The sequence below is a fragment of the Apiotrichum porosum genome (assembly GCF_003942205.1).
Source record: "Apiotrichum porosum strain DSM 27194 chromosome Unknown scaffold_5, whole genome shotgun sequence".
NCBI classification, from domain to species: domain Eukaryota; kingdom Fungi; phylum Basidiomycota; class Tremellomycetes; order Trichosporonales; family Trichosporonaceae; genus Apiotrichum; species Apiotrichum porosum.
In genome coordinates, this window is record NW_021167112.1 from 934,937 (window position 1) to 960,985 (window position 26,049).

A 26,049-nucleotide genomic window follows, 5' to 3' on the forward strand; every position below is an offset into this window, starting at 1 on the left:
CTTTCCAACACATCCACTACATACACATCAAACCAGCTCCAAAAGCCATACACGTTTTCGGCATGGCAACGCTCTTAGCGCTTCCCGCCGGCCTCGTCCCCCGCGCTCATACCTCCCTCTCAGCACTTGCCTTTGTCACAGCGCTGTTTCTCGGTTGGGCCGCGGGCCTTTGGGAGCAGCTCTGCGAGAACGCCGTCTCGGCATGGCCAGTAGAGTGGTTCCCTAGCGTGTCAGCAACGTACGTACGCACGCGTTTCTCGGTCGAGCGAGCCACTGTCTATGGGAAGTCTGTCTTAGTGGTTTGTGACGGACACTCTCCGGCTACGTCGTCCCGACGCGCCGAGGGCGGCTTGGCCAACGCGTCTTGTTGCAAGCCACTGCGGCGCTGTCCACCATCCACACCTGGGACGGCTGGGAAAACTCTGCCTCTGGACACAGCTGACAGACACCCAGCATCGGCGACCACGCAGCGCCCCGCGCACCTTTCCACATCCTCATTGCCCTCACTGCCGGACCTCGCTTCGCGCTGCTGGGCTTGCAATGGATCGCACACCGCTATCCTCCGGTCGGCTCGCGGGGACACACAGGCAACAGTGCCGCGTCCTCGTCTGCGGTGCAGACCGGTGCCGACTCGACTCGTCGTAGGACGCGCAGTGCCAGTGCCAAGCTAGACAATGGTAACGGCAACGAGTCGACAGCCGACGAAGCCGACCTCGCCCCAGCTCCTCGCGGACTGGTGGACGTCGAGGTGTGCTGTGGCCTGGCAAGAACGTTCTGCTGGTGAGTGCTTGGTTGAAGGAGTAGAGCTGATAGACCAGCGGTGGATGGATGTTCATTACATCTCGTGACCAGCATGGTGAGTTGCAGCTGGCTGGCTCTCAGTGCGTCAGCTGACGACAGACCTGCACGACCTCTTCATGATCGTCTACCTGGTCCTCAACGTGCCATGGATGGTACTCTCGACTTTGCACTCTACCAACGACCGTGCCCGTCGCTGGCGTATCGCCACGGGCCTCGGCTTCCTTGCCTCAATCCCACCACTCATCTACCTCTTCATCGAGCACTCTGTCAAGCACGTGCCCGGCGCGTACACCCGCTATGCGTTCTTCGAGTGGTCGCTCGTGTTCTGGGACGTCGCGTTTGATGCCGGCTGCATGTTCGAGCTCGACCACCTCCAGCTCCTTATTGTGGACACGACCAGAGCCGAGAACGGCAAGACTGGGTGGGTGCGGACACGGGCGGGCGTGGGCAAGGCCTGAAAGCTCTGGCTGTCACACCGCCCTCCTATAGACCGGTTGTAGCCATATGTACTGATTGCGCCTACAGGTCACCCAGCACGGGTAGTCTCTTCCTCGCTCCTACAGCCAAACGTCCCCGAGCCCCCGCCGACTGGACTGCCCTCCCTTCGCCCGAGTCCCAGATCCCCCACCGCGCGCTGCTGGCGTGGTTCTCCGACGTCTGGTTTGCCACGGCATTCTGGACCATGTTCACCTCGGTCTCGGTGCAGCTGTTCTACTGGTCTGTCTGGTCGCTGGCACTCACGGGCTCCGAGCTCGCCATCTTTGTCAACATCCAGCCATTCATGTTCAGCCGCCGTGGATCCCGCGAGTTCAACACGTCGCGTGACGGCATTTTCACAAACCGCGCCATTCTCTACATCGTTGGCTTGGGCTGCTACAAGCTTCCCAACAATGCTGCTCGCTTCCTGTGCGCTGTCATTGCCGTCTGGTGCGGCTGGGCCGCTTTCCTCGGCGACTCGTTCCGTCTCCGTGGCTCTCTCGAAGCATATGCCAATGCCAAGATCTTCCTTACTGGCCTCCTCCTGAGCATGGTGCTCAAGTATGCCAACCACTCGAACAACCCCTTCTGGCCTATTCTTGACGAGTCGTCTGGTGGCTGGAACAAGACGGGCCTGTTGATCTCGGCACTCGCACTGGCCGAAACGTACTACCGACCCAACAAGTTCTTCGCCGCGCCACCCACCGATGTCAAGGACAAGCCCACTGCCGTGACCACAACCAGGACGCAGCGTCTGTGCTTTGCCTTCGGTATCGGCTCGCTCTTCAACCTCCTCCAGACCTTTGTCATGGACGGCGGTACCATCATCTCGTGGACCTGGACCGGCTTCCCTGTCACTGGCCCGACGTTGCACCCCTGGGGCGGTGTGGTGATTGCTGTCGCGTCGCTGGGACTGGCTATCGATCTCCCCGTACTGGAGCCCAAGTTCTGGTTCGCGTCGGCCCCCGCTGCTGTTGGGCTGGTCTACTACCCGGACTGGATTGGCTTTATCGGCGGCCTCTTCCTCGTCTTCCATATTGTGACCATCACCCCGACCCTCCTCCGTGCTGCCACCGCCATGCCTCCCAACACCTGGGGCCAGGCAATGTGCTGGAACGCCTTCCTGGACGTCGCCGCCGTCTTCACTGTCGCGTACGCGTTTGTCCCTTACGGTTGGATCCTGCGCGAGCGCACCGACATTATCATGCTCATCTTGCTGCTTCCCATCCCGGCAGCGCTCTGGGCTGCGTCCAAGCTGTCACTCCCTGGCAAGGCTGACCTCCAAGCGCGCTCGGTATCGCGCGTCGCCTTGTCCAGCAAGTGGACCAAGATCTCCGCCATCTTGCTTGCCGGTGCTGCCCTTGGTCTGGGTTACGAACGCAACCTTGCCTCGGCATCCCAGACCAACAAGCCAGTGCCCTACTACCCAGACCACAACATCCTGACTGGCGGTATTTTTACAGTCCACTTTGGCATCGACGAGCCAGGACGCGACTCGCAGCGCCGCATTGCTCAGCTCATCGACGAGATGCAGGTGGACGTGCTCGGCATGCTCGAGACGGACCTCCACCGCTTCGTTTACGGTAACCGCGACTTGACACGCTACATTGCCGAGGAGCTTGGCTACTATGTCGACCTTGGACCCGGTCCCAACCAGCACACATGGGGTGCCTGTCTTCTGTCCAAGTTCCCCATCCTCAACTCGACGCACCACCTCCTTCCCTCGCCCAGCGGCGAGCTCGCGCCCGCCATCCACGCCACTCTGGACGTGCACGGCCAAAAGGTCAACGTCATTGTCTCGCACAACGGGCAGGAGGAGGATCCTGTTGACCGAGAGCTGCAGACGACTGAGCTTGCACGTCTCCTGCACGAGACTGGAGACACGCCGACCATGTTCCTCGGCTACCTTATCACCCACCTAGGTGACGAGGCCCCCTCACCGTACGGCATCCTGTTCAACGACCACACTGGTCTGATCGACATTGAGACGCTCGATAGCTGGCGTTGGTGCGAGTACCTCGGTTTCCGCAACCTGTGGCGTATCGCCTACGCCCGTCTCGAACACAGCGATGTCACCGACACTGAGCTCCAGGTCGGCAAGTTTATCCTGCCCCTCCCCGGAACCAAGGCCGAGTACAACTCCAAGGACGAGCTGTACTGGCACATTGGCGAGGACGACGTTCCGGAACCATGGCGTCTCCCTTCAATGTTCCGCGGCGATGGCGTGCGAGGACACAGCTACCGTATCTGGAACGGACCGCTGTACTACAACCCGCCGTATCACTCAGGTGTGCGCGAGTACGGTTGGGGCAACAACACTCAGTGGCCACCATCATATACTGGCAACTACCGCAATTCATAGACCGAGTGGGGGAAAAGGACAAGGTCCGTAGATGCCATTCGGATGCAGTTGGTTTTGCCTCTCGACTTGTAGGAATGCTGTGGCCCGGCGCTGTGGGTTCTACCGGGTCCGAACAAGGTGATCGCCAGGCCCGTCCACATGTTTCAGTGCGGAGCTCCCAGTTTGTGTTCCCAGCCTCTGACGTGTCGACGAGACAGCACGCGTCGTCGCGACCAGCTCCTTGACATGTCGCCTCAAAACTCCCTTCCCCCGTCGCTGCGCACCCCGCAAGCAGAGCCCTTGCTGCCCTCTTCGGATCCTGCAAGGTCGATGAGGACGCCCAGCCAACCACAGCAACCCAAGCTTCCTTATCATTTCGGGACTGGTGCATGATCCGAGCCACGCAGCCAGAGGGAGGGATGCAGGGCTGCAGGATTACAACCTAGGGGCTAATTCCTAATCCCTATTTCTCCACCGACGTGGTCTAAAATCAAATCCACAGTCCAAAACGTAATAGCGCGGCAAGTCAAGCGCCCACTCCCGGCGGCCGGCGGCAACTGGGTGGAACAGGCGGCGCCTCTGCTGCGCCGGCGCGGCTGGAAATGGCCATTTTTTTTTACTCGTACCTCCTATACCTCCTATAGGCCCATTCCTCCAGCATGTCCGGTTCTTGCACGAAGCGACAAGCTGCGCACAGTGGCGCGGGATGACGCTAGGACGCCGACTCTTGCGGCAACCCGGACCGGTCCTGGTGCCGTAGTGCTGGTGCTGCTGGGGAGGCACGCCCCACCGGCTAATTGGCCCTCCTCTGCCCACCTCCATTTTTTTTGTGTGTCCCGATGGACAAGGACGACGGGGGAGAGGCGGGTATGGAGGCGCGTGTGGGCTGTTGTGACGGCGACGGCCCGCAGACGGTAGGGTGAGTGTGTAAGCGAGGCAGCATGTGACTCACAAATCAGAACTGCAGAACCGGCCGTCCGTGGCCCAAACGTCTGTCCTGGGTGTCCTGGAAATCCTGGAGGCGCAGGAGAAAGCAGTGGTCCTCACTGCCGGAGGAGGGATATCCGGCATACGCGCCAAAGAGCGTCCAGCAGCACACCTTGGGACACAGGGCAAACCCCAACGGCCAGCGCGTGGAGTTCAGGCGCTCGCAGTAAGTCGACCCTTTGCAGACGCGACTCAACGTACCAACGTCCTACTGCCTGGGCACGCGGCCGCACTCGGCATACACGGCACACGGACGTTCGGTGAACGCGGGGCAACGGGTGGGCCTAGAATGGACCTAGCTAGGGGTTGCCGCTAGTGGTGGCGCCTATTGGCCGAGGCGGTCGAATTTTTGTTTGCTTTTTCTCGTGTTGGCAGGGCTCTGTCCCGATACTGTCCCAGTTCTCTCTCCAGGTCCACCAGTCGGACGAGGGCGGGGGAAGTGGTAGCGGCAGCGGCAGCGGCGGCGACTGTCGGTCGATGATGTCGGCGGCTAGGGGTCAGAGATAGGTCCAGGAAAATCGACAGCACCTTTGCTCGCCTGACCTGTGCCGGACGGCTCTTGTACTCATTTGCTCATCAACCCATCTCTCTCTCTCCAGTTTCCATCTCGACACCCACACCCACACACAATTTGTTTCGCCTGACGCGCTCGACCTCCCTGCGTCATCCCTTCCCCTTCCCCATCGACCTTACACACTCTTTTTTCTTTCCTCCGCGCAACAGCGTAACTAGCCAACATGGGTGACGACGAGAAGACCGTCAACGATGTTCTCCCGGTCAACACTGAAGGCATTACCGTCAACTCGCCTTACGGTGCCAGCGGTTCCGACTCGGACCCCGAGAAGGCCTACAAGTATGTCGACACTACCAACGGCAACCTGATCATGAACGGTGGGTATGAATGACGCTGCAAAAAAAAAGGCTCGAGGTGGCGGTGGCTGACGAAATTAATTCAGAGCACGGCGAGATTGAAGGCGGCGTCAAGCGTACGCTCAAGGAGGTGAGCAGCTCGGAGCGATAAGAGAGAGGTATCACTGGGCTGACATTCAGCGTCACATGTCCATGATTGCCATTGGTGGTGCGATCGGTACTGGTCTGTTCGTTGGTTCGGGCACTGCCCTCAACACTGGTGGTCCCGTCGGCGTGTGGCTCGCCTACTGCCTGATGGCGTCCATGGTGTACTCGATGATGGTTGCTCTCGGCGAGATGGCCACTCTCTACCCTGTCGCTGGTGGTTTCACTCACTACGCTTCGCGTTTCGTCGACGAGGCTCTGGGTTTCGCCGTCGGTATCAACTACTGGTACTCGTACGCTGTCACCATCCCCACCGAGCTCGTGGCTGTGGCCATCGTCATCTCGTACTGGGACGACAAGACCAACCCCGCCGTTTACATCACCGTCTTCTTCGTCCTCATCTACGTTGTCAACTTCTTTGGTGCCCGTGCCTACGGTGAGACCGAGTTCTGGTTCTCGTCGATCAAGGTCATCACCATTGTCGGCCTCATCATCCTTTCGCTCATTCTCATGTGCGGCGGTGGTCCCAACCACGACGCTATCGGTTTCCGGTATTGGCGCAACCCGGGTCCCTTCAACCAGATCTCCGTCGGCACCGTCACTGGTCCCGAGGGTGTGATTGAGGGCCGCTGGGGTCAGTTCCTGGCCTTCTGGAGCGTCTTCGTCCAGGCCGCCTTCTCGTTCATTGGTACTGAGATCCTCGCCACCACCCTTGGTGAGGCTGAGAACCCCCGTGTCACCGTCCCCAAGGCCATCAAGCGCGTCTTCTGGCGTCTCGTCATGTTCTACGTTATCGGCATCTTCTTCATCTCCGTTCTTGTCCCTTACAACGACGACCGTCTCCTGACCGGTACCTCGGACGCCTCGGCCTCGCCCTTCGTCATTGCCATTGAGAACGCCGGCATCAAGGTCCTTCCCTCGATCGTCAACGCTGTCATTCTCATCGCCGCCTGGTCGGCCGGAAACTCGGACCTCTACGCCGCTTCGCGTACCCTCTACGCCCTCGCCATCGAGGGCAAGATGCCCAACGTCTTTGGCAAGGACATCTTCCGTTACTGCACCAAGAACGGTCTCCCCCTGTGGTCGGTCATTGTCACTGGTCTCGTGAGTACAAAACGTAGAAGGTGGATGGGCCAAGAGTGGCCCCCGCAAATGCTGCCAATAACGGAACTGTGTGGCATCACACGTCTGCCCGCTTCATGCCACTTGCCACTCCTTCTGCATCGATGCTGACGCGATTCTAGTTTGGTTTCCTTGCGTACCTGAACACTGGTGGCGAGTCTGCCTCGAAGGCTTTCGACTGGCTTTACGTGAGTTGCATGACAGTTTCCCCAACTCCCATGGACTGACACTCTTCTCAGAACCTGTCCGCCATCACCGGTATCCTTACCTGGTGGGCCATCATGGTCTCGTACCTGCGCTTCTACTACGGCCTCAAGAAGCAGGGTATCTCGCGCGACTCGCACCCCTACAAGGCTCCCTTCCAGCCTTGGCTCTGTAAGTCAAAATTGCTTCCGCCACCAACCACCTTCCTTCCAACATCTCCTTTGCCTCTCTTCTCTTCTTAATTCGCTTCAAACGCTAACAAAGTTAGCATGGTACGGACTTATCTGGTTCTCAATTATCACTCTCTTCTGTGGCTGTAAGTTGCCCGAAAGTCGTAGAAGACAAGCCCAGCGCTGACGCGAACAACAGTCCAGGTGTTCCTCCGTGGCAACTGGTCCGTCGCCGACTTTATCGCCGCCTACATCTCCATTGCCATCTTCATTGTCGTCTGGGTCGGCTGGAAGGTCTGGCACAAGACCAAGTGGATCCCCCTGGAGGAGATCGACTTCTTCACCGGTCGTCGTGAGCTCGACCTCATGGAGGCCGCCGACAAGGAGAAGTTTAAGCCCGACACCCCGTGGAAGAAGTTCTGTAGCATCCTCTTCTAGATTGGTTCTCCTACTAGAGTTAGTTAGACTGCATCGCGCTTGTTAGATGGACTTTTTTTCTGATCAGCACCGGTCGCTGCACCTGGAGCTGAGCCTTGACATTACGATATCCTATTCTGACAGCAGGGCTCAAATGGTTTCAGGCATATAGGGCAAAGACGTCGGGCTTGAAGATTGAGCTGCTGCAAAACAGCAATAGGTCGAAGGATTCGCATGAACGCTAGCTGCCGACACTCGCGAGTCGGCAACCCATGGCAACTGTGAAGAATCCAGAGAAACAAGCGTCATTCTCGTCGTCGAACATGGTAGTCCAGGTTGATGTCCGACAGCGGGTTTGGAAAGGCAACGTGATAGCCGTAGCTGAACGTACGGTCATGCGCTGTGGGCAGTAGCATCCATGCACAGGACGTGAATTCAATGCGCCAGCGTGCCTGTCAATAGAACCACCTGGGGGGGTGCCCCATCCAAACAAATCGGATTCCAAGCTTTGCCTCACACAGACTTGTAGAAGTGATGATCACTGTGAATGCAATCGGGGCAAGGACGGGCCCCCAAGTCTGTACTAGGGATCCAAGCCCTTGTTACATGTAAAAGGCACCCTGTGCATTGCTGTCCCGGGCCTTCACGCCTATCAGAACTAGCACGGAACGCTGCAGTGTTGGAGCGACGTAAGTGTGCAACACCATCCATGTTATGCCCAAGCCAGGGGTCCATAGTGGCAGGCTGTCAGGAAGATAAGGGCTTGTGGGCCCGGGGAGGTCCTGCAGCATTGAAAGCGAGTGAATACCAAAGATACTGGAATACAATACTAGCCAGGGTTCGCTTCCGGAGGTATGACAATCGTGAAAGTGGCACTGCACTTTAGGATCACGCCACCAATCCACCACTCCGCCGCCGCCCACAGCCATCCTCCACGACCATTCCAAGCCTCCCTATGCTTCCAAGCATCCCCAATGCCAAAAGGATGGGCGCACGAGTCACCTCGTGTTGCCTGTGTGCCTCCACAGAGACTCGAACTCTGGTTGCAGGATGTACTCGAGATTCGAGCTCACACTGTTCATATGAGACCTACGTCCTAACCATCTAGACGATAGAAGCGCACACGATCGTTTCTCCGCCGCCTGTTCTTTGTTCTGAGTGAATTCCGATGCCTGCATACCTCTCCAGGCAAGCATGGCTGGGTCGCGTGCATGCAGGGGGAAAGGGGAGGGATTCCATCTGACAGGAAGTACCATCTGCAGCTCGGTGCAAAAGGGGCTTTGTTGAGAGGGAGGGGCAGAGGTGGCATCTGCCTCATCTGTGGCACCGCGCTTCCGCCTCCGGTCGCAGCTTCAACAGGCCTTCGCTTAGATTGTCGCTCATGCTGGGCATGCTTCCGTCCCAGCTGTCTCTCCAGGGAGTCGTATTTACAACGTCTGAATCACATCTCCTCCACTCAAGCAATGTACGTAGGACGGCCGCGCATCACGCCGATAAGTCGAGCTCGAACGGCCACGAAGACCCTCGACAACGGATCACACAGTCTTCTTGGAAGCCATCTCCTGCATGCGGCGGTAGAGCCTCTCAGCCTTGGTGTTGAGCTCCTTTTCGAGAGCCTCGACAGACGCTTTGGCAGGGGTGATGGTCGTGAGCGCGCGTGCGGCGAGGTCCATCGCAGCCGTAACGTCGCGCGCGAGGACGGTGGGGTTTCCGTGTACAGCGAGGGTGGCGCGAGAAACGTGGACAGCGTGGATGAAATCGATGAAACACCTCTCCATCTCGGCCAGGGTCGTGTAGCCGTTGACAAACGCCTCGATCTGGGCAATCTCGAGGTCCATGGCATAGACGTCTGGCTTTAGGTGGTGGGGCGTGTTTGGGTCGGCGAGGAGCTCATAGTTGGGTTCAAAGACGTCGATGCAGTCGCAGCAGTTCTTGAGCTGGGCGGGACGTTCTTTGTCGGCCTTCTCGGCACCGGTGAGGACTGTCTATGCGTCAGTGGTTCCAAGCAGACGGAGTAGGAGCGCGACCCGAGACCCACGGGTAGGACCTTCAGCAATGACACGCCTGGTGCGTTCGTGGATCGGAATCTCGGGAAAGCGAGCGAAAAAGTCGAAGAGGACCTTGAGGCCATCTCCAGAGGTGGTCGCGGCCATAGTGGTTGGACCCAATACTGAGCGAACAGAGAAGAGTGGGTGGAAGTGAATGAAATGCCTTGGGTGGTCGCTGACGACGAGGGGAACGTGCTCCACTTGGGCGCCTCCAACAGGCATCCCTTGTGCCCCAATATGCATCGCTGGGCGCACATGTTCCCCCACCGTTTGTGTCTGGCACTACACTACTGCACGACAGGTGCAGAGCAGCTTGTATGCAGACGGCGTCTGACTACCGAGTTGTCTACCCAAGTTGCACCCATCCGCCACCAACTTGTACCGGAACCGTCCTTTTCCCTCACTCCGCACCGGACACCAAGTAAAGTCTCATTGCGCATTCATATCACATATGCTGTCCAGTGGAACCATGTAACTTCACTTGCTGACCCCATAGAGTCTTTTCCTATTGAACCACCTTGGCGGAACGTCGCGCCAGGGCCGTGCCGTTCCAGCACTTGGAGAGCGTTCTTAGAAAGCCGAGCGACGCGCGTCCTTGAGAGTTTCCGCCGTTTGCAGGATGTGCTCGGCAAGCGCGCTGGACTAGGTCTTCATCTCCAGCTGAAGCGGCTCGAGACGAGTTCTAGCGGTCGTGGCAACGGCGACGCCGCCCTCGATAAACTCGAGTATGGCGGCCGATTCCACCTTGGCCGACGCAGACGTCATGTCGGCAATCATCTTGCGAGTCACGGCAGCGCAGTCCTCCCACAAGGCCTCAAATGCTTCCAGCGAGAGGCAGCTGTCATAGGCGACGACGACGGTATCGATCTTCCTGAATTCGGCGTCCATCGCAGACACGTCGGGCGCGTAGGCAAGAGGGACCTTGGGTTCGGCCAGTGCGACGAGGTTGATCGTGAACGCGTCGATGCGGGTACAGATGTCGCGGAGGAGAGTGGCGCGGTCGTCGATAACAGTTTCCGCACCCAAGAGGACTGGAGCGAGGTCAGGAGGCGTCGTTCTATGCGTGTGGTTGGGACTCACGAGAAGGGCCTTGGACCTTGACCTCGTCAATGAGGCTGTAGGGGTCGACTTGGCAGAGGAAGTGGCACAGGGCCTCGAGGCCATCGGTTGGAGTGTGGTTGCAGTTGCCCATTGTGTATGAGGTGTTCGCAGAGGGAGTGGGCAACAGCAGAAGTAACACTGCTCCTGTTGGTCGTTAACGCGGATGCTTGTGCGTGGGATGGCGCACTAATGGTGCAGCTGTGCGGGGCGATCAGTGTGGGCCCACATCCACGACCATCATTCTGCCAATTTCTACCGGGCGCTGCTGGCCGCTGCACACAAGGTACATCCTCCTCTCTTGCCTCTGCATTACAACTTGCTTCTTCACTTCCTCACACACACGATATCAAAGACATGGCATTGCCCCACCACCCATCCCGTGCCGCCGTGACCCGGCAGAGATCGAGGTGGTGTACCAGTTCATCGCCGACATGGCCGACGTTCCCCTGCCCTTTATGCTCAGCACGCTCAAACACAACGAGCTGCAGGGTACGTCCCCTCCTCCTGCCTTGCCTTTTTTTCACTCACACGCTCCCCCAGTCCTCTCCTACCTCTCCAAGACAATCCACGAGCGCATCGCCCTCCTCCACACGCACCGCGCCGACCTCGACGCCGCTCTCGTCGCGCTCAAGCGTCTCGATGACCCGCGCGTCCCGCCCGACGACAAGCCGTCGCTCACAGAAACGCTGCACCGCGTCCTCGCCACCCAGCGTTCCGTCAACCACTACATACCCTACAAGGCCACCCAGTGGCACTTTGCAGCCATGGTCATGGCCTTCCAGCACGCCATTGCCCAAATGACGACACGCCACAGCCCCAGCCACAGCCACACCCACAGCCCAGATTCAGACAGCACGCACACCTACACCCAAGCCCACGACGCGCTGGTGCACGCCCGCGTCCTCGCCGTTAACCGCGCGCTCGCGAGCTTTGTCGATTCGGCACATGGGCTGTGTGCCGCGTCCCTTGGGCGTGTGGGTGTGCTGGAGAAAGAGGTGGCGGCGGCGATGGGGAGGGTTGACGCGTGCATGGGCATGGAGTCGCTGCCCGTTTGAGGGACGGAGGAGAGCGAGCGAGCTCGTTTTCGGGAAATAACAACAAACGAGTGGAAAAGACCGAAAAAGCAAGGCCATCGAAACGTCATTTTTGGGGATATGGGATATGTTTGGGCCGTGGGACGGATAGACGGTTGGGCAAAGTGTATCTATGCAGGCTGAGTGGGAGGTACGGCATGGTATGCGTTGTATCTATCTATCCTCAATGGGGCATTCTGGCAGGCAGGCAGAGATCCAGTGAGGTCTGACGCCAAAGCCCAGTGGAGGAGAATAGGACTGCCATCCGCGCACCTGCTGTGGTTGAATGAATGCGCGTGAGGCACATCCGATGACACGGCCGTGACGAGAGAGAGCGTTATTCGAAGAGGTGTGTGTGTGTGTACATCTCGAAGCTATGGAGGCCGGAAATGAAAGAAGCCCGTGGTGTGGCAGATGTGTGTGGCACCTGGGTCGACGCGCACGTTGCGTCGACAATGGGAAGCTCTCTGGATCTCTGGGTCTGTGGCCTTGGCCAAGCTGTGGGCGGGCATTGTACCACCCTCCAAGCACCACCTCGTTCCCCCGCTCCAGCTATGAATCAGGCGTTCACATTCGTATATACAAAGACGCGCCATATAATCGCCTCAGACGAGGTGAGAACGAAGAAAAACAGGGCGGTAAAAAGATATGGCCCCACTCCAACACACCCCCCTTTACTCTAAGACACCGCCCGCGCCAACGTCACGTCGCTGGCCCGCCACTCTCTGGTCTCTCCGGCCGTCGCAGAAAGGTTCATCTTGTCTGGGTCGGGATCGGTGGGTGAGAGGGGAGAGCCGCTTAGCAGCATCCGCCCGCAGCCTTCTGCTCGACGTTCTGGCCAAGGCCCTTGATCGTCGACTTGCCGCCCGGTCCCGAGGCCATCGAGTTGGAGCCCATGCTGGGGGAATTGGGTCAGTAAAGAGGCGTCCAGCTAGATAGGCAGGTTCATCCACTCACCGGTCCTTGATCTGCTTGGACATGGTCAGGAAGGCCTGCTCGACGTTGGTGGCGTTCTTGGCCGAGGTCTCGAGGAAGGGGATGCCGAGCTCGTCGGCGAACGCCTTGGCAGTGTTGTAGTCGACCACCTTCTTGGTCGCGAGGTCCGACTTGTTGCCAACCAGCAGCTTGTTCACGCCCTCGACGGCATAGCGGTCAATCTCCTGCAGCCACTGCTTGACGTTGGCGAAAGTGTCGCTGTCGGTGACGTCGTACACGACAATGATACCGTGGGCTCCTGAAGACAAGCGTCAGCGGCTGAAACCTTCCCCCTTAGCTGCACTTACCGCGGTAGTAGGACGAGGTGATGGTACGGAAACGCTCCTGGCCGGCAGTGTCCCACTGTTCGTACGAAGAATAGGAGGATAGGGGGCAGGGCGGTTTGCGGAGGAGGAATAGTGAAGTGATGGGAGAATGGGATTGTGGAGGTCCGTTTGTTTGGTGGACCGAGAGAGGGGAGGACGCGTACGAAAGATTACCAAAAAAAACACAACACGCGCCGAATTCATAGGCGGACGAGGTGGAGTTTCAGGTGAGTTGCAACGTTCGGGCGGAGCCGTTCGCGCAGAGGGGCAGAGAGAGATTGACAGTTGATTGCAGCCAGGGCGGAGCGAATGCAACGTGACAAGATGTTGGCGAGTTGGACCAGATTGACGAACGATTGACGCAAAACAACACGAACGATTGACGGCAGTGAGGTGAACCCAAATTGACGAGGAAACCGCAACGGAAAGTGCACCAAAAACGGAACCGAGTTGACAGCCACGAGGAAGACGACGATCGAGACGACCACAGCGTCCGACGTACGAGTCGTATGTACCAGCGAACAAGACGACGAGAGCAGCCAGAACCCAAGAAGGTCAGAGTGCAACCGCAGCGCGAACATGTTCGAGGTGAGTGGACGGTTTTGGGAGGGTTTTGGAGTTGACGGGCAGCAAGGTGAATGACGCAGGTGAAAGCCATTTGGCGCAGTGAAGCAGAAACGCCAGAGGCGAATTGCGGTTGAGACGATGAGACCGGTAAATGCGAGGTTGTTGAAAGCCGGACAGTCACGAAAAGCGCCAGAGACGACGAGCAAACGCAACAGACGCGCCCCACACCGATGACAGCACCGCACACAAGATGACGAATGGACGACAGCGACGAATTGACGAGCACCAGTGAGACCAAGGGGAGTTTTGAAGTGCAGCCAGGGCGAACGGTTACGGAGCGCACGGACGCGAGAACGCAACAGTTGGAGATGGCGCAACAGAGGCGAGGGCCGAGGAACCGAGCAGACAAGGAAAAACGCAGCAGCGCACCAGGTCAGTCAGTCCGGAGGGGAGGAGGGTCAAGGGCGGCACGAGACAGGATGACGAGACGAGAGGAAAGGAGAAACGGGGGCAGGGAAGGGAGGGAGGGGGACGGGACCGGAAGAGTTCGAGATGAAAAGAAGAGAGTTGAGGGGGTCGAGTTGAGAGAGGAAGATGCGGGGTCAGCAAAAGGGTTTAAGAGGACGCTGAGTGCGCGGGGGGATGAGCCGACGCACGATCTGGAGCTTGACGGTCTTGCCCTCGAGGTCAATGGTACGGATCTTGAAATCGACACCAATGGTCGAGATGTAGCTCTCGGTGTAGGTGTCGTCGGCGAATCGGAGGAGCAGACAGGACTTGCCGACACCCGAGTCACCGATGAGGAGAAGCTGCGCGAATGTTAGCAAGGAGACACGCTGTAACGAGAACGAGGCTGCGGAGCGTCATGGCCGCCGGTGATTGCGCCAACTCGCACGCGACCAACGGCACAAGCCATCACCCCTGTGCTGGCTGGCGCCAGAGGCGTGCTTGGCTGTCTCGAGCGTGTACTGGCCTCGTCACTGTACACTGCAACTCACCTTGAAGAGGTAGTCGTACTCGGCAGTTGCGGTCATGATGGAGGGCTAATGGTCTAGGTGCTGGAGGGTGGACCGACGGAAGCGGCAGGTGTTGTTGGAGACGACAAGGGGGATGCCGGGAAGAACGGAGGTGATGGGGGGGCGTGTCAAATAGCGTGGATGGTGTTGACGATAAGGCAAGAGACAAGTGAGGATCCCAAGGGAAGGTTGTGCACGAGGAGGGCGGCAGAGATGAACGATGGCAGCGGGCGACGATCGTGCGAAGTGATGTCGATGTGGGTGGCGTGGATGTGGAGCCCAGGCGGTTTGGGTGGCAAGGTGACGCGAAGGGGGCGGATGGGTTGAGCGCAGAGGGGACCAAGGTGGGGGGTTCGTGACGCGAGCGGATGGGGGAGAGGTGTTGTGGAAGGAGCGGCGAGGAGGGGGATACGGCGTGGGAGAAGACAAAGGGCGTAGACGCGAACAGCGTCAGCATTGTGCAAGGTGTGTTGGGGTATGTGTTGCGCGTCTGGGCATCGCCTCGCTGCGCGCGCGCGGGGGGCTGGGTCGATGCATTGCGGCCCCAGAGGGAGCGTGTACTCACGTGGATTAAGAGAGGGTAAGAAGAGGGGGGTATCTCTGCCGTATATGTGTGGGGTGAGATAGGCAAGAGGGAGGAGGAGGTGGGTGGTGGTGTAGACGGGAGGTGTGGGATGGGTTTGGGTTGCAGATGGAGGGAAGGTGGGATGACAACGACACACCTATGGTGCACAGCACACCCACCCAGCCCACGGCCGCGCGCCCAGCCCACGCCGCCCACACCCGCGCGCACAGGGTGGCACAGGCGCCCCTCTCGCTCTCACAAAAGGGAGCCCACAGCGGGCCACATTACGTCAGCCTCACACGTCCAACACAGTCAGCCTGACACCAAAACAGCCTCACCCAATAATCCCGCGGCAATTGTTACAGTGGCAGTGTGCCAGCGGAGCCAATTCCACGTGACATGACGGAATGCGCCGGCCCCCCTACGGATCCACGGAAGCGATCGGCTTATCGAATTTCAGAGCGAGAGAGATCTGTTGTAAAGTCGGTCGAGTCGAGCCGAACACCGAGAATCAAATATTTGTTTTTGTTTTCCAAGCGATCAAGCGAGAGGCGACCGACCAGGCGAACGCGTACGGCCTTAATCTTTAATCTATCTACGTTTCGACACGACCTGCCCCCCTTCCCCCCCTCCCCCTCCATCTTCTCCACATACCCTCTCCCCCACTGCACCAACGATGACCGCCGCCGCCATCGCCGCGCCCACGAGCGCGTTCGGCCGCGTCTGGGCCGCCTACCTCCGCCAGCTCAGCTTGAGGCCGCTGAGGACCAAGATGATCACCTCGGGCACGCTCTTCGCCTTTGGCGACACGATCGCCCAGTTTGGCATCGAGGGACGGAGGTTTGGCGCGCCATCGCTGGAACCTGGCGAGAGCGACAAGGACCGTGTGCTGCCATGGGACGTGAGTGGAGCCTGCTGCTGCTGCTGCCAAGGAAGGTGCTTGTGCTGACCCCTTCACAGCCGACCCGCGCACTGCGCCTTACTTGCTGTTCGTTATAAGTGGCAGGTGGTTGCTAACGATCCAGACGGCGGCTTGATCTTTGCACCTCTCGCACACACATGGCTCGGCTGGCTTGACAAGATCAAATATGCTTCCAAGTTTAAGAGTGAGCTTTGTTCCTCCCGGGCAGTTAGCTGACGTCAGCCCTGGCTGTGCGACTGGCACTCGACCAGTGTCTGTGGGGACCGTTCATTGTGTCCAGTGAGTTGCAAAATCATCGGCCCTCAGTGTAACTAACGACAGTGTTCTGGAGTTCCAACGGTGTCATGGAGGGCAAGAGCCCCTCAGAGGTCAAGGCCAAGGTCGAGATGGCCTTTGTCACCAGCTACATGAAGAGCGTGTGCGTGTTCGCCCCCACGCAGATCGTCAACTTTACCATCGTTCCCCTCCCCCACCGTCTGGCAGTGCAGCAGACTGTTGGTCTTGGTACGTACCCACCACCAGCCTCTTGACGTTGTGCGATGCTGACTCCCCGCGCTAGGCTGGAACATCTTCCTGTCGTACCAGAACAACATCAACAACAAGCGCCTGGCCGCCGCACAGGCTGACCTCGCCGTTGCCCAGGCCGAGGAGGAGGCCGAGGAGGGCCATCTCGCCCACGTTGCCGCCGCGCAGGCCAGCGTCGACAAGGCGCAGGCCCGCAAGGACCGCATTCAGAACGCCGAGGGCGGCGGTGCCACGGGCGTGGGCACGCGTATGGGCTGGTAAGCTCCTCGCAGCTTGCTCGTACGCTGGCCCCGGCGCGGTCCCCAGCGGCAGCGGGGTGCATGTGCATCGCGCCTGTCACCGGCGACGCATGCCCCCAACCCTCTCTCACCATGTCTCCTTTCCCCATTCCGGGACGCACACGGCCGGTCACCCGGGCGGCCCGTCTCGGTCATGCCGCCGCCACTGCCACTTCAGCCTTTGTATCGCGGGCGATCCTGCTTGGAAGATGGGTTGTATATCAATCACCATTAGATTACCTAGAATAGCTAGACAGCTAGACAGCATAGACATGGATAGCGCATGCTACGACGAGTTGGCTGCCGGTGTGGCGGTTCTGTCGTGGCGTGTGGGCGCTGCCACTCTGCCTCCTGTGTGCGGGCGAAGCTGTATCTCGCTGTATGGTGACCTGACCCAGCGGTAACCGTCTTCGACCAACACCCTCAGTCCCTGTTCGCAGCCCTTGCGGGGAACGCGTACATGGCTCGTATCGCGCCGGAGCGAGTCGCCCTTGAAGGTTGGCCGCATCCGATGCGACCGCCATCACCAACACCACGGGCCAAGCGGGTCCAGAAGGCTCGCCTGAGGACGCGACATGGGCAGGGGACCACAGCGTCAGCTTTGGCACCTCCAACCTCGCCATCGCCGTCTCGGACACCTCCAGTGAACGATCAGTTGGGCGGACTGGCGCTGGCCGCTGACGAGCCACAGTACAAACAGAAGCAGTGGCATGAATACAAACAAACAGTATATACACAACGAGGAGAGCGTGTTCCTGTCGCGCTCAGCGATACAAGTGTGGCGGGCTCAGAGGAGACTGGTGCTGGAAGGGGGTCGGGGAAGCAATGTCCTCGTCACTGGGCAACGACGCAGAGTTTGATGACAATGAAGGTGATGACGACGTCGTGTGCGGTGAGGTCTGCACATCAACAGTGGGGGTGGGCTGCTGCTGCTTGGCAGTGTGAGCTAGTGGTGGTGTGACTGGGCGAGGCAGGTCCCGGCCCAAGCACTCTTCAACAATCTTGCCGTCGGCGTCAATAAACCAGACGAGCTTCTTGTCCTCGGCCAGTGGGTCGTCTTCGAGGTCGTAGCTGACGACCGTGAACGCCCGCGGGGGCAGCGAGACCGGGTCGGGCATGTACTGGTCGGTGAAGCGGGTCTCGTCGTAACCGTGCCGATGCAACATCCCCCACGAGTCGATTCCCTCCTTCCAGACACTGTCCATCGCGCCACGAGCGAACAGGCGAACGTCGGCTAGCGTCGGCAGCTCAAAGGCAGGGAAGCGCGCGCTGACTGCCTTGCACGCCTGAGGACGAGGGATCAGTAACAGCACCACCCCAGGACCATCAGCAGAAGCGGGCCACAACCTACAATGCTGAATGCACGCCGGATGAGCTCGTCGGTCAGCGTGCGCCATGCGTCGGGCGTCGCCACTCGACGACCGAGCTGTTTCATAACGGCCGGCATGTGGTCCTTCCTGAAGAAGGGTCAGCTGGGGTAGAGGCAGCGCAACGTACATGTGCGAGGCTACGTCAAAGACGGCGACTGCGAAATCAACGGCGTCGAGTGTGCCAATGTCGTCCGTGTCAAAGGCCGCCTGCCAGCGCTGGCTGGCGGCGCGGGCTGCGACGCGGGCCTTGGCGTCCAGCATGCCGCGCGGGATGGGATGGAACGAGAAGAGAACGCCGTCCCAGTTGGAGCGTGGGAAGCGGCGGACGGGTGCGGGAAAGACGGGCTGGCGGCGCGGAGGACCACCCATGCTGGCGAGTGAGTGGGGTGAGTGAGTGAGTGGTCTGTTGAGTGTGAATGCACGCTGGTGATGGTGGCAACACCATTGTAATCGAATACTGTTGCTAACGGCTGACTGTCTTGACCTCTTCAGCCTTTCACTTTCACGGATACTCGCGAGCCGCAAGCCAACAGGCATATGTCAGAGCGCGCTCACAGGCGCTGGCTACCAGCCAGTCACAGTATATGACACTACACTCGGCACTCACTGCCCACGCGTACAGTACACCGTGACGCGCGGCGGCAAAATAGTCGCCAGTCCCTGTCTCTTTCCAGGTACCACTGGCCCGGTGTAGGATTCCTTTCAAACAGTCGATAGAACGTATAGCGTGAGGCGGCCAGCGGCCAGCGCTGTCACGGAAAATCGAACCAGGAATCAATTACGTAACATATTTCTACCTGTTTGTTGTGCCTCGCCGCTCATCTCGTCGAGATTCGAGCAACCTTCCAACTGGGTGTCTCTTGCCATCACATCTCCACCACCCACGACACCGACGCGAAACGCGCCATGCCCTCCGTCCTCCTGTTCTCGGGTCTCCCGCTCGACGTGCGCGAGCCCGATCTCGCCGTGAGTGAAGCTGTCCCCTTAAAGGAAGGTCTAGTCGCGACAACATGTTGCCGCGCGCGCGCCGCCCTGTCTTCTCCATGTTCCTTGTCCTCGTCCTCTCCTCACCTCCACCATCCTGGTCGCGCGTGGCAGTTTAGTACCCCGTCACCGGATCTCACTCTTCCCTTCTCTTCCCTCTTACCAGCTTACCAACCGCGTCCCCTCACTGACACCCCCCGCCCAGGAGCTCCTCACCGCCGACCCGACGCGCCTCCCCGCCGCCTCGGTGGCCGTGACGGCGCTGCACAACAGCGCGGGCAAGTTTCTCGGCACGTTCCTCGTCGAGGTCGGCAGCGACGCGGATGCCGAGCGCGTGAGGCTGCAGTACTCGGGCCAGGTCATTGACGGATGTGAGTAGCGAGTGCGGGTTGACTTTGGTTCAGCGCGGGAAGAGGAAGACGGCCAGCTGGAAGGGACATGGGCCTGTTGCCAGCTGGACAAGTGTCTTCCTCCCCTGATCTGGCCGGTGGGACAGTCCAGCTGTTGGCTATTCACTGGGACCATGGACGGAGTGGGCCAGCTGCCCAAAACTGTTGCTGCAGCTGGCACCTTGCTCCCTCGCCAGATGATCGTGGCTGTGTCTGACAGTTGTGACAGCCATGTCCTTCGTCCTACCAGTCGCGCAAAGGTGTTCCACCGTCCTTGGAGCCACTGACACACCCAGCCCACTCTCTCGCGGTGCACCACGTCCTCCCCAAGACGCACGCCCACCCGTCCGTTGCGCCACCCAAGTCGGTCGCGCAGCGCATTATCCCCAAGCTCGGCGCGCCCGCCAAGCCTGCCCAGCTGGCCATGCAGCAGGCTCAGCAGCAGCAGCAGCAGGGCGGCAGGCAGCAGGGCCGCAAGGCCGCGGCTGGCGGAAGCAGCGGTGCCGAAGCCAAGCCCCCCGGTATCCAGCTGCTCTCGCGCCTGGGCAAGGCTGGCAAAGCCGGCGAGAAGGAGAGGCAGAAGCTGTGAGTAGCGTTCGCCGCCGACGAGCGAGGCAGCGAGCTGCGGCATCACTCGTGCGCACAGCTGGGCGCTCCGTCTCCGTCTCCTTACCACCCCACTACCGCTACCACTGTCATTGTCACTGCCGCTGACACTCTTCCCCTCCTGTTCAGCCTGAAAAAGCCCTCGACACCAGGCGACGCCCTCCTCTCGCGCCTGGCAAAGACCAAGGCGACCCAGAAGGCGTCCCCGACCAAGACCGCCGGCGGCGGCGGCGGCCGGGCCAAGCCCCCGACCCCGTCCGCCGCGTCCAAGGCCAAGGCCAAGACGAAGAAGACGGGCGCCGGCCGCGGCGCAGGTGCCGCAAAGGTCGCGCGCGCAAAGGCCGACGCCGGCGGAAAGATGGATGTCGACAGGCCCGCAGTGGGTAACGTCAAGTCTCAGGCTCAGCCCCAGGCTCCGGCCCAGCCCCAGGTCAAGACGCAGGCGCAGCTCGACGAGGAGATGCGCGCGTACGAGCGTGCGCGCCGGTTCGGCGCGTAGAGTTGGCGACAGTGGTGTGGCGTGCTTAGCGTGAGGTTGCTGGCTGGCGAGGACTGTGATCCTGTGGCGAGACCACTTTCACTTTCCCATTCCCCCCATGTTTTTTTTCAGCTCGCAGGGTGGGTAGCATGTGATGGATGGCATGTAGATACATTAAACACGGCTCCTCTGCAAAGTATAGTCTAGCTGTAGGCGCGGGACTGTGGCTCAGGCTGGCGCTCCGGTTGGGCTCTGGCTGGGCTCTGGCCGGTGCACTTGCCCGCTCTGCCTCTGGGTCTCGCCTGCCCGCTCGCTGCGCTCGCGGCTCACCTCGTCTCACCTCCTCATCCCCGCCGGCGCCTCGAGCTGGGTCCGCACCCAAGTTCCACCACACATACACCCGCTGACCCACGTCCGCCGCCACGCGCTCCATGGCGACGGCACGCCGCCGCGCATCACGTTGTGGACGTGCAGCACCGTCCGCGCGCCGCACCGGTCGCAGTGCGCCGTGGGCATGTCGCCAATGACGGCGCACGTCGCGCCGTCGCGTTCCGGGCTTGGGGTAGGGTACGTGAACAGCGACGACGGGGTGGGCAGGGACGCCAGTAAGGGCGGGAGGAGGGTGGCGATGGGTGCCAGGTCGAGTTTGAGCAAGGACGCGACGGTGTCGGCGTCGTTGGGCCGTGGGGCTGCGTGCCGCGCGTCAGTGGAGAATTCAACATGGCAGGGAAGGACCCGGGACTCACCCTTGTTCAATGCCGCGAGGACGTCGCCCCACAGCGCGAGGTCGACGCCCTCGCGCACGAGCGCGTCCTGTACCCTCGCAGCAGCGACGGCGCTGGCGGGCGCCGAGCGCGTGATGAGGAAGGCAGAGTCGGGGGGCCGGATGGGCCGGTCGAGGTTGGCGACGAATTTCGCAAACGCGGCGAGAAGGGCGACGAGGCGGACGAGGATACGTCGCAGGAGCGGGTGGATGAGGTACAGGACGCGCGTGGAACCCTCGGTGCGCGGTTCACCGGGCGACCACTCGGCGCTGGCCTTTTCGGCGACGGCATCCCGGAATATACCGCCCAGGGCGCCGAGGGCAAACTCAAAGATGTCGACGAGGTTCCACACCGAGTCTGCGGATGGGTGTTAGCTCTAAAAGAACGTTGTGTAGCTTACCGAGATCAAACGAGATGACGCCGTCGCGCTCGTCACCGCAGAGATACATGATCTGCCCGGCCTCGCCGAGACGGATGAGCTCGGCCGCGACCTGCATGCGCGGGTCCTCGGCCAGCGCCCACACGGCGACTTGCAGGCGGAGAATGTGCGGGACGTAGCTGCGCGAATGCTGGATGAAGAGGCTGAGCGCCTTGTCGAGGATGGCCGACGCCAGGTCACCGGCCTCGCCACGAGGCACGGTCGCAAACGCCGCGCGCACAGAGTCGCTCCAGTCCACACCTTGGACGACGGCCAGCTCGATGGAGCGCGCGGCGCGCTCGGCGACGTGCTTGACCGTCTCGACGGGGTGGGCGGCCGCACCCAGTCGCGGGGATGGGACAAGGCGCGGGCGCGAGCCGCCAAAGATCGCGACAAGGCCCATCTCGCCGCGCCGTGTACCCTGCGAGGGTGTTGCAACGACATCCGCGAGGACCAGGCACATGTCCAGGGGACACTCTTCGCCCACGAGCGCGGGCCAGCGGGTGGCGCCGTCGGCATCTTTATCAGAGGCCTCGGACGGAGGCACGAGGTTGACGTGTGTGAGCGACAGGCCTGTGGGGCTGGAGACGAGCGCGAGGGCGAGGGTGTGCGGCGGCACGTCCGGGAGCGGCGTCAGCGAGAGAATGTTTGTGCCCTCGGGCGACATGGCGGTGCGTCGGGCCGTCGGCGACGGCAGCCAGTCGAGTGGCGAGGCGGCGTCGTCGCCCGATCCAAGGTCCTTGAACCCGTCCACGACAGTGACGGGCCGCTGGCGGATCTCGACGAGCTCAAAGCGCATACGGCAGCGCGACGGAGGGATGGTGTCGTCCACGTCGCGGTAGACGAGCACACAGCCGATGGCGCCGTCGTCGTTCTTGTTATCGTCGGCCGAGCCATTCATCACACCGTGGTCCTTGAGCGGGACGAAGACGAGGTCCTGCAGGTGCGACTCGAACACGGCCGTTGAGTCGGCAAACGGTGGGACCTGCGGGCGCGGGAGCGCAGGCAGCGGGGTCGTCGACATGTCTGGAGAGCGTTAGTTTTGCTGGGAGTCGGCCCGAATTGACGCTGCTCACATGGCATGTTGTTTGCGTCAAGCCCAATGTCCACTCGAATCACTTGCACCTCGCCGTCCTTCTCCACGGCGGCCCATACACCGTCGCTGCCGCCGACCATGCCGAACCAGCCCCGCTGGGCGCCAAACGCCGGCAACGGCGCCACCTGCGCGGTGCTCGAGAGGTCCGTATAGGACCGCGACCCGAGGGGACACTTCAGCGCGTTGATCGTCCAGTTGAGCGGCGCCGCGTCGCTGCCTCCGGCCGCCGAGATTGATTCGCCGGGGACAGCCGCGCTCGACTGCGTGTCGAGCACCACCGTCGCTGGCACGGGATGCGGATGGAGGAAATACAGCACGTCGGCCGTCATGAAGAGGCACGTCGGGCCGCGCGACTTGGACGCGGCATACCCCGGCGGCGGGGCGGGTCCCAGTGCCGGCGCGGCGCGCTGGCCACCGGGGCCGAGCCGCGTGCGCGGCGGGTAGAGGTAGATGCCGGACAGCGGCGTGGTTACGCCAATGGGGAACGTGGCCGCGGGCATGAACTGGCCCATGGTCATCCCCGAGTCGAGGATCTGGGACGAGAACACAAAGAGGTCGCCATTGAACACGGGCCCACCGTGCATGGCCAGGCTCGGCGCGCTGTGGTACCCGACCATCCAGGCGCCGTCGGGCGAGAGGGACAGCAGGCCCGAACTGGAGAGGACAGGCGGGAAGGGCAGCGGTCGCGGCGGGGTGTCGGCGAACACGGACGTGATGACGTGGTGCGTGCCCGTGCCCGATGGCGGGTAGATGAGCGACGACGTGAGGGGGTTGAATGCGGTCGAGTAGCTGCGGCGCCGTGAGTACAGGTTGTGTAGAGAAGGTGTGGATCGGAAAGATCCAAAGACCACCTCCAACTCACGGATTGGTACGGGACCGGCTCGCGTCGGTGAGGCGCTGCATCCGCCTCAGGCCATCGCGCGAGGTCTCGGCCTGCTCGGCGCTGTCGCCGTTAACTGGCGTGTGGACGTCGACCATTGAGGAATCCGTAGGTAGTGATGCCGAAGGAGAGTTGTAGATGGACAAGAGTGGTTGAATCTCGCCGCGGTCAGTGCAAGTGGAGAAGGGAATGGGATGCAGATTTGGTTCCGTCGCTTCACATGTGGCATCCTTTGGCGGCGACAACTAACAGCCTTCTCCATGGACACAACGGCGGCAAGACAACGGCGAGGAGGGCGGTAGGAACACAGGTGGTACGGATACGAGGTATGGACAGTGGTGGATGTACAATACAATGTCTAAACAACGCGCTCAAGGGGGCGTACGAGTGGAACATGGAGGGGCGCGGAGACGGGGACTGGACTGGACTGGACGAGAGAGGCCGGCCGCCTCAGAGGCGCTCGGCGATGGCCTGCTGGAGCTTGTCGCCAGCGGTGCGGCAGGTCACTCGAGGGTCAGCCGACACCCAGCTGTGGAAGGATGGCAAAAACTACTCACTCGCAGTGTCCTGCTCGTACCTGGAGCAGGCGGACGAGATGGCCTGCATGGCCTTGGAGGGCGTGATTTCGCCGCGGTTGAGCTGGGTGACCGCCGAGCCGACGTCGGCCGAGAACTCGAAGCGCTGCGAGTTGAGCGAAAGGCACATGTGTTCAGCACTTACGAGCTCCTCGAGCCTCTTGTTCTTGTTGCGGTACTTGAACTGGGCGGAGCGGTTCTGGGCCATGCGGCGCTCGCCGGCGCGGGCAATCCACGAGGCCGACTTGGGCTTGGGGCGCGTCGCCGACGACGACGACGCCTTGGTGTGCGCCGACGACTTGGACTTGCTGCTGCGCGCAGGAGGCGGCGGGGGTGAAGGGGTAGGGGCCTTGCGGACACGCTTGGTAGGGGTGGCCTTGGTGGGCTTGGGAGGCGGCGGGGTGTAGTCGGAGACGTCCTCGTCCTGGAGCTCGTCCTCGCTCTCGTAGTAGACACCCGCAGAGTAGTGGGCCATGTTGGTCGTGATGCTGGGAGTAGGACTGGTAGGAGGGGTAGTGGTGGTGCACTTGTTGTTCTGATGAGGTTAGATGAGTAACATCAGCAATGAGGATAGGACAACTCACGGGGGACAACTTGGGGAGCGACGTGGCCGCACGCTTCTTGGTAGGCGTGACGACCTGGGCCGTGGGAGGAGTGGGTGGTGGATCCGTGTACGGCGATGAATCCTTGACAAGGGGAGGAGGGGTGGTGGGTGGGGTGATGTGCGGCGTGCCAAAGGGGGTCGCCAGCCAGTATGGCTTGGGGCCGTCCTCGTCGTGGTCCGTTGCCAAAGGTCCTTGCTCACGGTCCGTGTCGCCGCCCTTTGGGGGGCACGTCCAGTACTTGCAGTCTGGAAGACTCGAGGGGACCGAGCTGGAAGAGCTTGGCACACGTTCCGCCTGGGGAAGCATCAGGCGGTCGCCGTGCTCAGTCTTGATGGGCGAGCGCGGGTCGTGGATCGGTGAGGGGGGCAGGCTGGCCACAGTGAGAAAGGAAGGGTCGATGCACGAGCCCATGCTCGACGTCGACGTCGTAGGTGACATGCTAGTGCTCGTGACAAGGCGAGGCGAATAGGAGTCTGTGGGATGAGCTTTGATACCAAGCACAACGGCCATCCTTGGGATTAAAACAACTCACAGACATGAGTGGGTACAAATGGACCAGTAAAAGGTGTAACAAGGCTTTCAAGGCCGGCGACGGTTTCAGTGCCACAGACAAGCGCGTGGCTGGCGCCGAGGTTGAGGTTGGGTGGGTATTGCTGGCGGACGAGCATGGGAGGGGTGTAGGGCTTTCAAGTGTCAACACGACGAGCAGCGTCAGGACTCACGTCCAGGTTAGTAGTAGGCATGGAGAAGGCGTTGTTAGGGAAGGCCTTCTGGATGAAGTGAGCTACAGTGTAATGCGGACCGTAGCTCTGTGGCCTGCGGGCTCACCTGGGTGCCCAACATGGCCACGGCGAGATCATCAATGTCGAACTGTGTCATGAGCATAGTGACGATTGGGGATGGAAGGAAGCGAGGAAAGAGTGAGTAGGTATTGACTTGGTGTGAGAGGGGAAGA

At 60.7% G+C, this 26,049-nt stretch overlaps 11 protein-coding genes and 1 non-coding gene across 12 annotated transcripts; 5 read left to right on the forward strand and 7 right to left on the reverse strand.

Moving 5' to 3' along the window:
- Window positions 1-62: 62 nt before the first annotated feature.
- EHS24_007632 (uncharacterized protein) lies at window positions 63-3,640 on the forward strand (the record flags this gene model as incomplete). The annotated part of the gene is made up of 5 exons (XM_028622979.1): window positions 63-238; window positions 454-780; window positions 819-856; window positions 901-1,222; window positions 1,327-3,640. The coding sequence occupies 5 exons, from the start codon at window positions 63-65 to the stop codon at window positions 3,638-3,640; spliced, it is 3,177 nt and encodes a 1,058-aa protein (XP_028476872.1).
- A 1,703-nt stretch (window positions 3,641-5,343) lies between these two features.
- Window positions 5,344-7,554, forward strand: EHS24_007633 (uncharacterized protein; the record flags this gene model as incomplete). The annotated part of the gene is made up of 7 exons (XM_028622980.1): window positions 5,344-5,497; window positions 5,563-5,606; window positions 5,657-6,724; window positions 6,865-6,930; window positions 6,982-7,117; window positions 7,215-7,262; window positions 7,316-7,554. The coding sequence occupies 7 exons, from the start codon at window positions 5,344-5,346 to the stop codon at window positions 7,552-7,554; spliced, it is 1,755 nt and encodes a 584-aa protein (XP_028476873.1).
- A 996-nt stretch (window positions 7,555-8,550) lies between these two features.
- Window positions 8,551-8,652, reverse strand: EHS24_007634. Its single transcript has one exon. It is a non-coding gene; the product is annotated as a tRNA-Met (tRNA).
- Window positions 8,653-9,068: 416 nt separating this feature from the next.
- On the reverse strand, window positions 9,069-9,686 carry EHS24_007635 (uncharacterized protein; the record flags this gene model as incomplete). The annotated part of the gene is made up of 2 exons (XM_028622981.1): window positions 9,069-9,514; window positions 9,572-9,686. 2 exons carry the CDS (start codon window positions 9,684-9,686, stop codon window positions 9,069-9,071), a joined length of 561 nt encoding a protein of 186 aa, XP_028476874.1.
- Window positions 9,687-10,223: 537 nt separating this feature from the next.
- Window positions 10,224-10,773, reverse strand: EHS24_007636 (uncharacterized protein; the record flags this gene model as incomplete). The annotated part of the gene is made up of 2 exons (XM_028622982.1): window positions 10,224-10,612; window positions 10,662-10,773. The coding sequence occupies 2 exons, from the start codon at window positions 10,771-10,773 to the stop codon at window positions 10,224-10,226; spliced, it is 501 nt and encodes a 166-aa protein (XP_028476875.1).
- Window positions 10,774-11,113: 340 nt separating this feature from the next.
- On the forward strand, window positions 11,114-11,737 carry EHS24_007637 (uncharacterized protein; the record flags this gene model as incomplete). Its single annotated transcript, XM_028622983.1, has 2 exons — window positions 11,114-11,171; window positions 11,223-11,737. 2 exons carry the CDS (start codon window positions 11,114-11,116, stop codon window positions 11,735-11,737), a joined length of 573 nt encoding a protein of 190 aa, XP_028476876.1.
- An 816-nt stretch (window positions 11,738-12,553) lies between these two features.
- Window positions 12,554-14,657, reverse strand: YPT1 (GTP-binding protein of the rab; the record flags this gene model as incomplete). The annotated part of the gene is made up of 5 exons (XM_028622984.1): window positions 12,554-12,653; window positions 12,713-12,989; window positions 13,039-13,093; window positions 14,280-14,432; window positions 14,622-14,657. 5 exons carry the CDS (start codon window positions 14,655-14,657, stop codon window positions 12,554-12,556), a joined length of 621 nt encoding a protein of 206 aa, XP_028476877.1.
- Window positions 14,658-15,880: 1,223 nt separating this feature from the next.
- On the forward strand, window positions 15,881-16,912 carry EHS24_007639 (uncharacterized protein; the record flags this gene model as incomplete). Its single annotated transcript, XM_028622985.1, has 6 exons — window positions 15,881-16,105; window positions 16,165-16,192; window positions 16,230-16,310; window positions 16,378-16,405; window positions 16,458-16,630; window positions 16,686-16,912. 6 exons carry the CDS (start codon window positions 15,881-15,883, stop codon window positions 16,910-16,912), a joined length of 762 nt encoding a protein of 253 aa, XP_028476878.1.
- Window positions 16,913-17,693: 781 nt separating this feature from the next.
- Window positions 17,694-18,668, reverse strand: EHS24_007640 (uncharacterized protein; the record flags this gene model as incomplete). Its single annotated transcript, XM_028622986.1, has 3 exons — window positions 17,694-18,215; window positions 18,281-18,386; window positions 18,427-18,668. 3 exons carry the CDS (start codon window positions 18,666-18,668, stop codon window positions 17,694-17,696), a joined length of 870 nt encoding a protein of 289 aa, XP_028476879.1.
- Window positions 18,669-19,205: 537 nt separating this feature from the next.
- On the forward strand, window positions 19,206-20,777 carry EHS24_007641 (uncharacterized protein; the record flags this gene model as incomplete). The annotated part of the gene is made up of 4 exons (XM_028622987.1): window positions 19,206-19,265; window positions 19,489-19,654; window positions 19,969-20,257; window positions 20,408-20,777. 4 exons carry the CDS (start codon window positions 19,206-19,208, stop codon window positions 20,775-20,777), a joined length of 885 nt encoding a protein of 294 aa, XP_028476880.1.
- A 315-nt stretch (window positions 20,778-21,092) lies between these two features.
- EHS24_007642 (uncharacterized protein) lies at window positions 21,093-24,012 on the reverse strand (the record flags this gene model as incomplete). Its single annotated transcript, XM_028622988.1, has 6 exons — window positions 21,093-21,096; window positions 21,169-21,445; window positions 21,503-21,877; window positions 21,921-22,964; window positions 23,015-23,823; window positions 23,897-24,012. The coding sequence occupies 6 exons, from the start codon at window positions 24,010-24,012 to the stop codon at window positions 21,093-21,095; spliced, it is 2,625 nt and encodes an 874-aa protein (XP_028476881.1).
- Window positions 24,013-24,463: 451 nt separating this feature from the next.
- On the reverse strand, window positions 24,464-25,979 carry EHS24_007643 (uncharacterized protein; the record flags this gene model as incomplete). Its single annotated transcript, XM_028622989.1, has 5 exons — window positions 24,464-25,024; window positions 25,074-25,567; window positions 25,627-25,777; window positions 25,817-25,864; window positions 25,923-25,979. 5 exons carry the CDS (start codon window positions 25,977-25,979, stop codon window positions 24,464-24,466), a joined length of 1,311 nt encoding a protein of 436 aa, XP_028476882.1.
- Window positions 25,980-26,049: the final 70 nt, after the last annotated feature.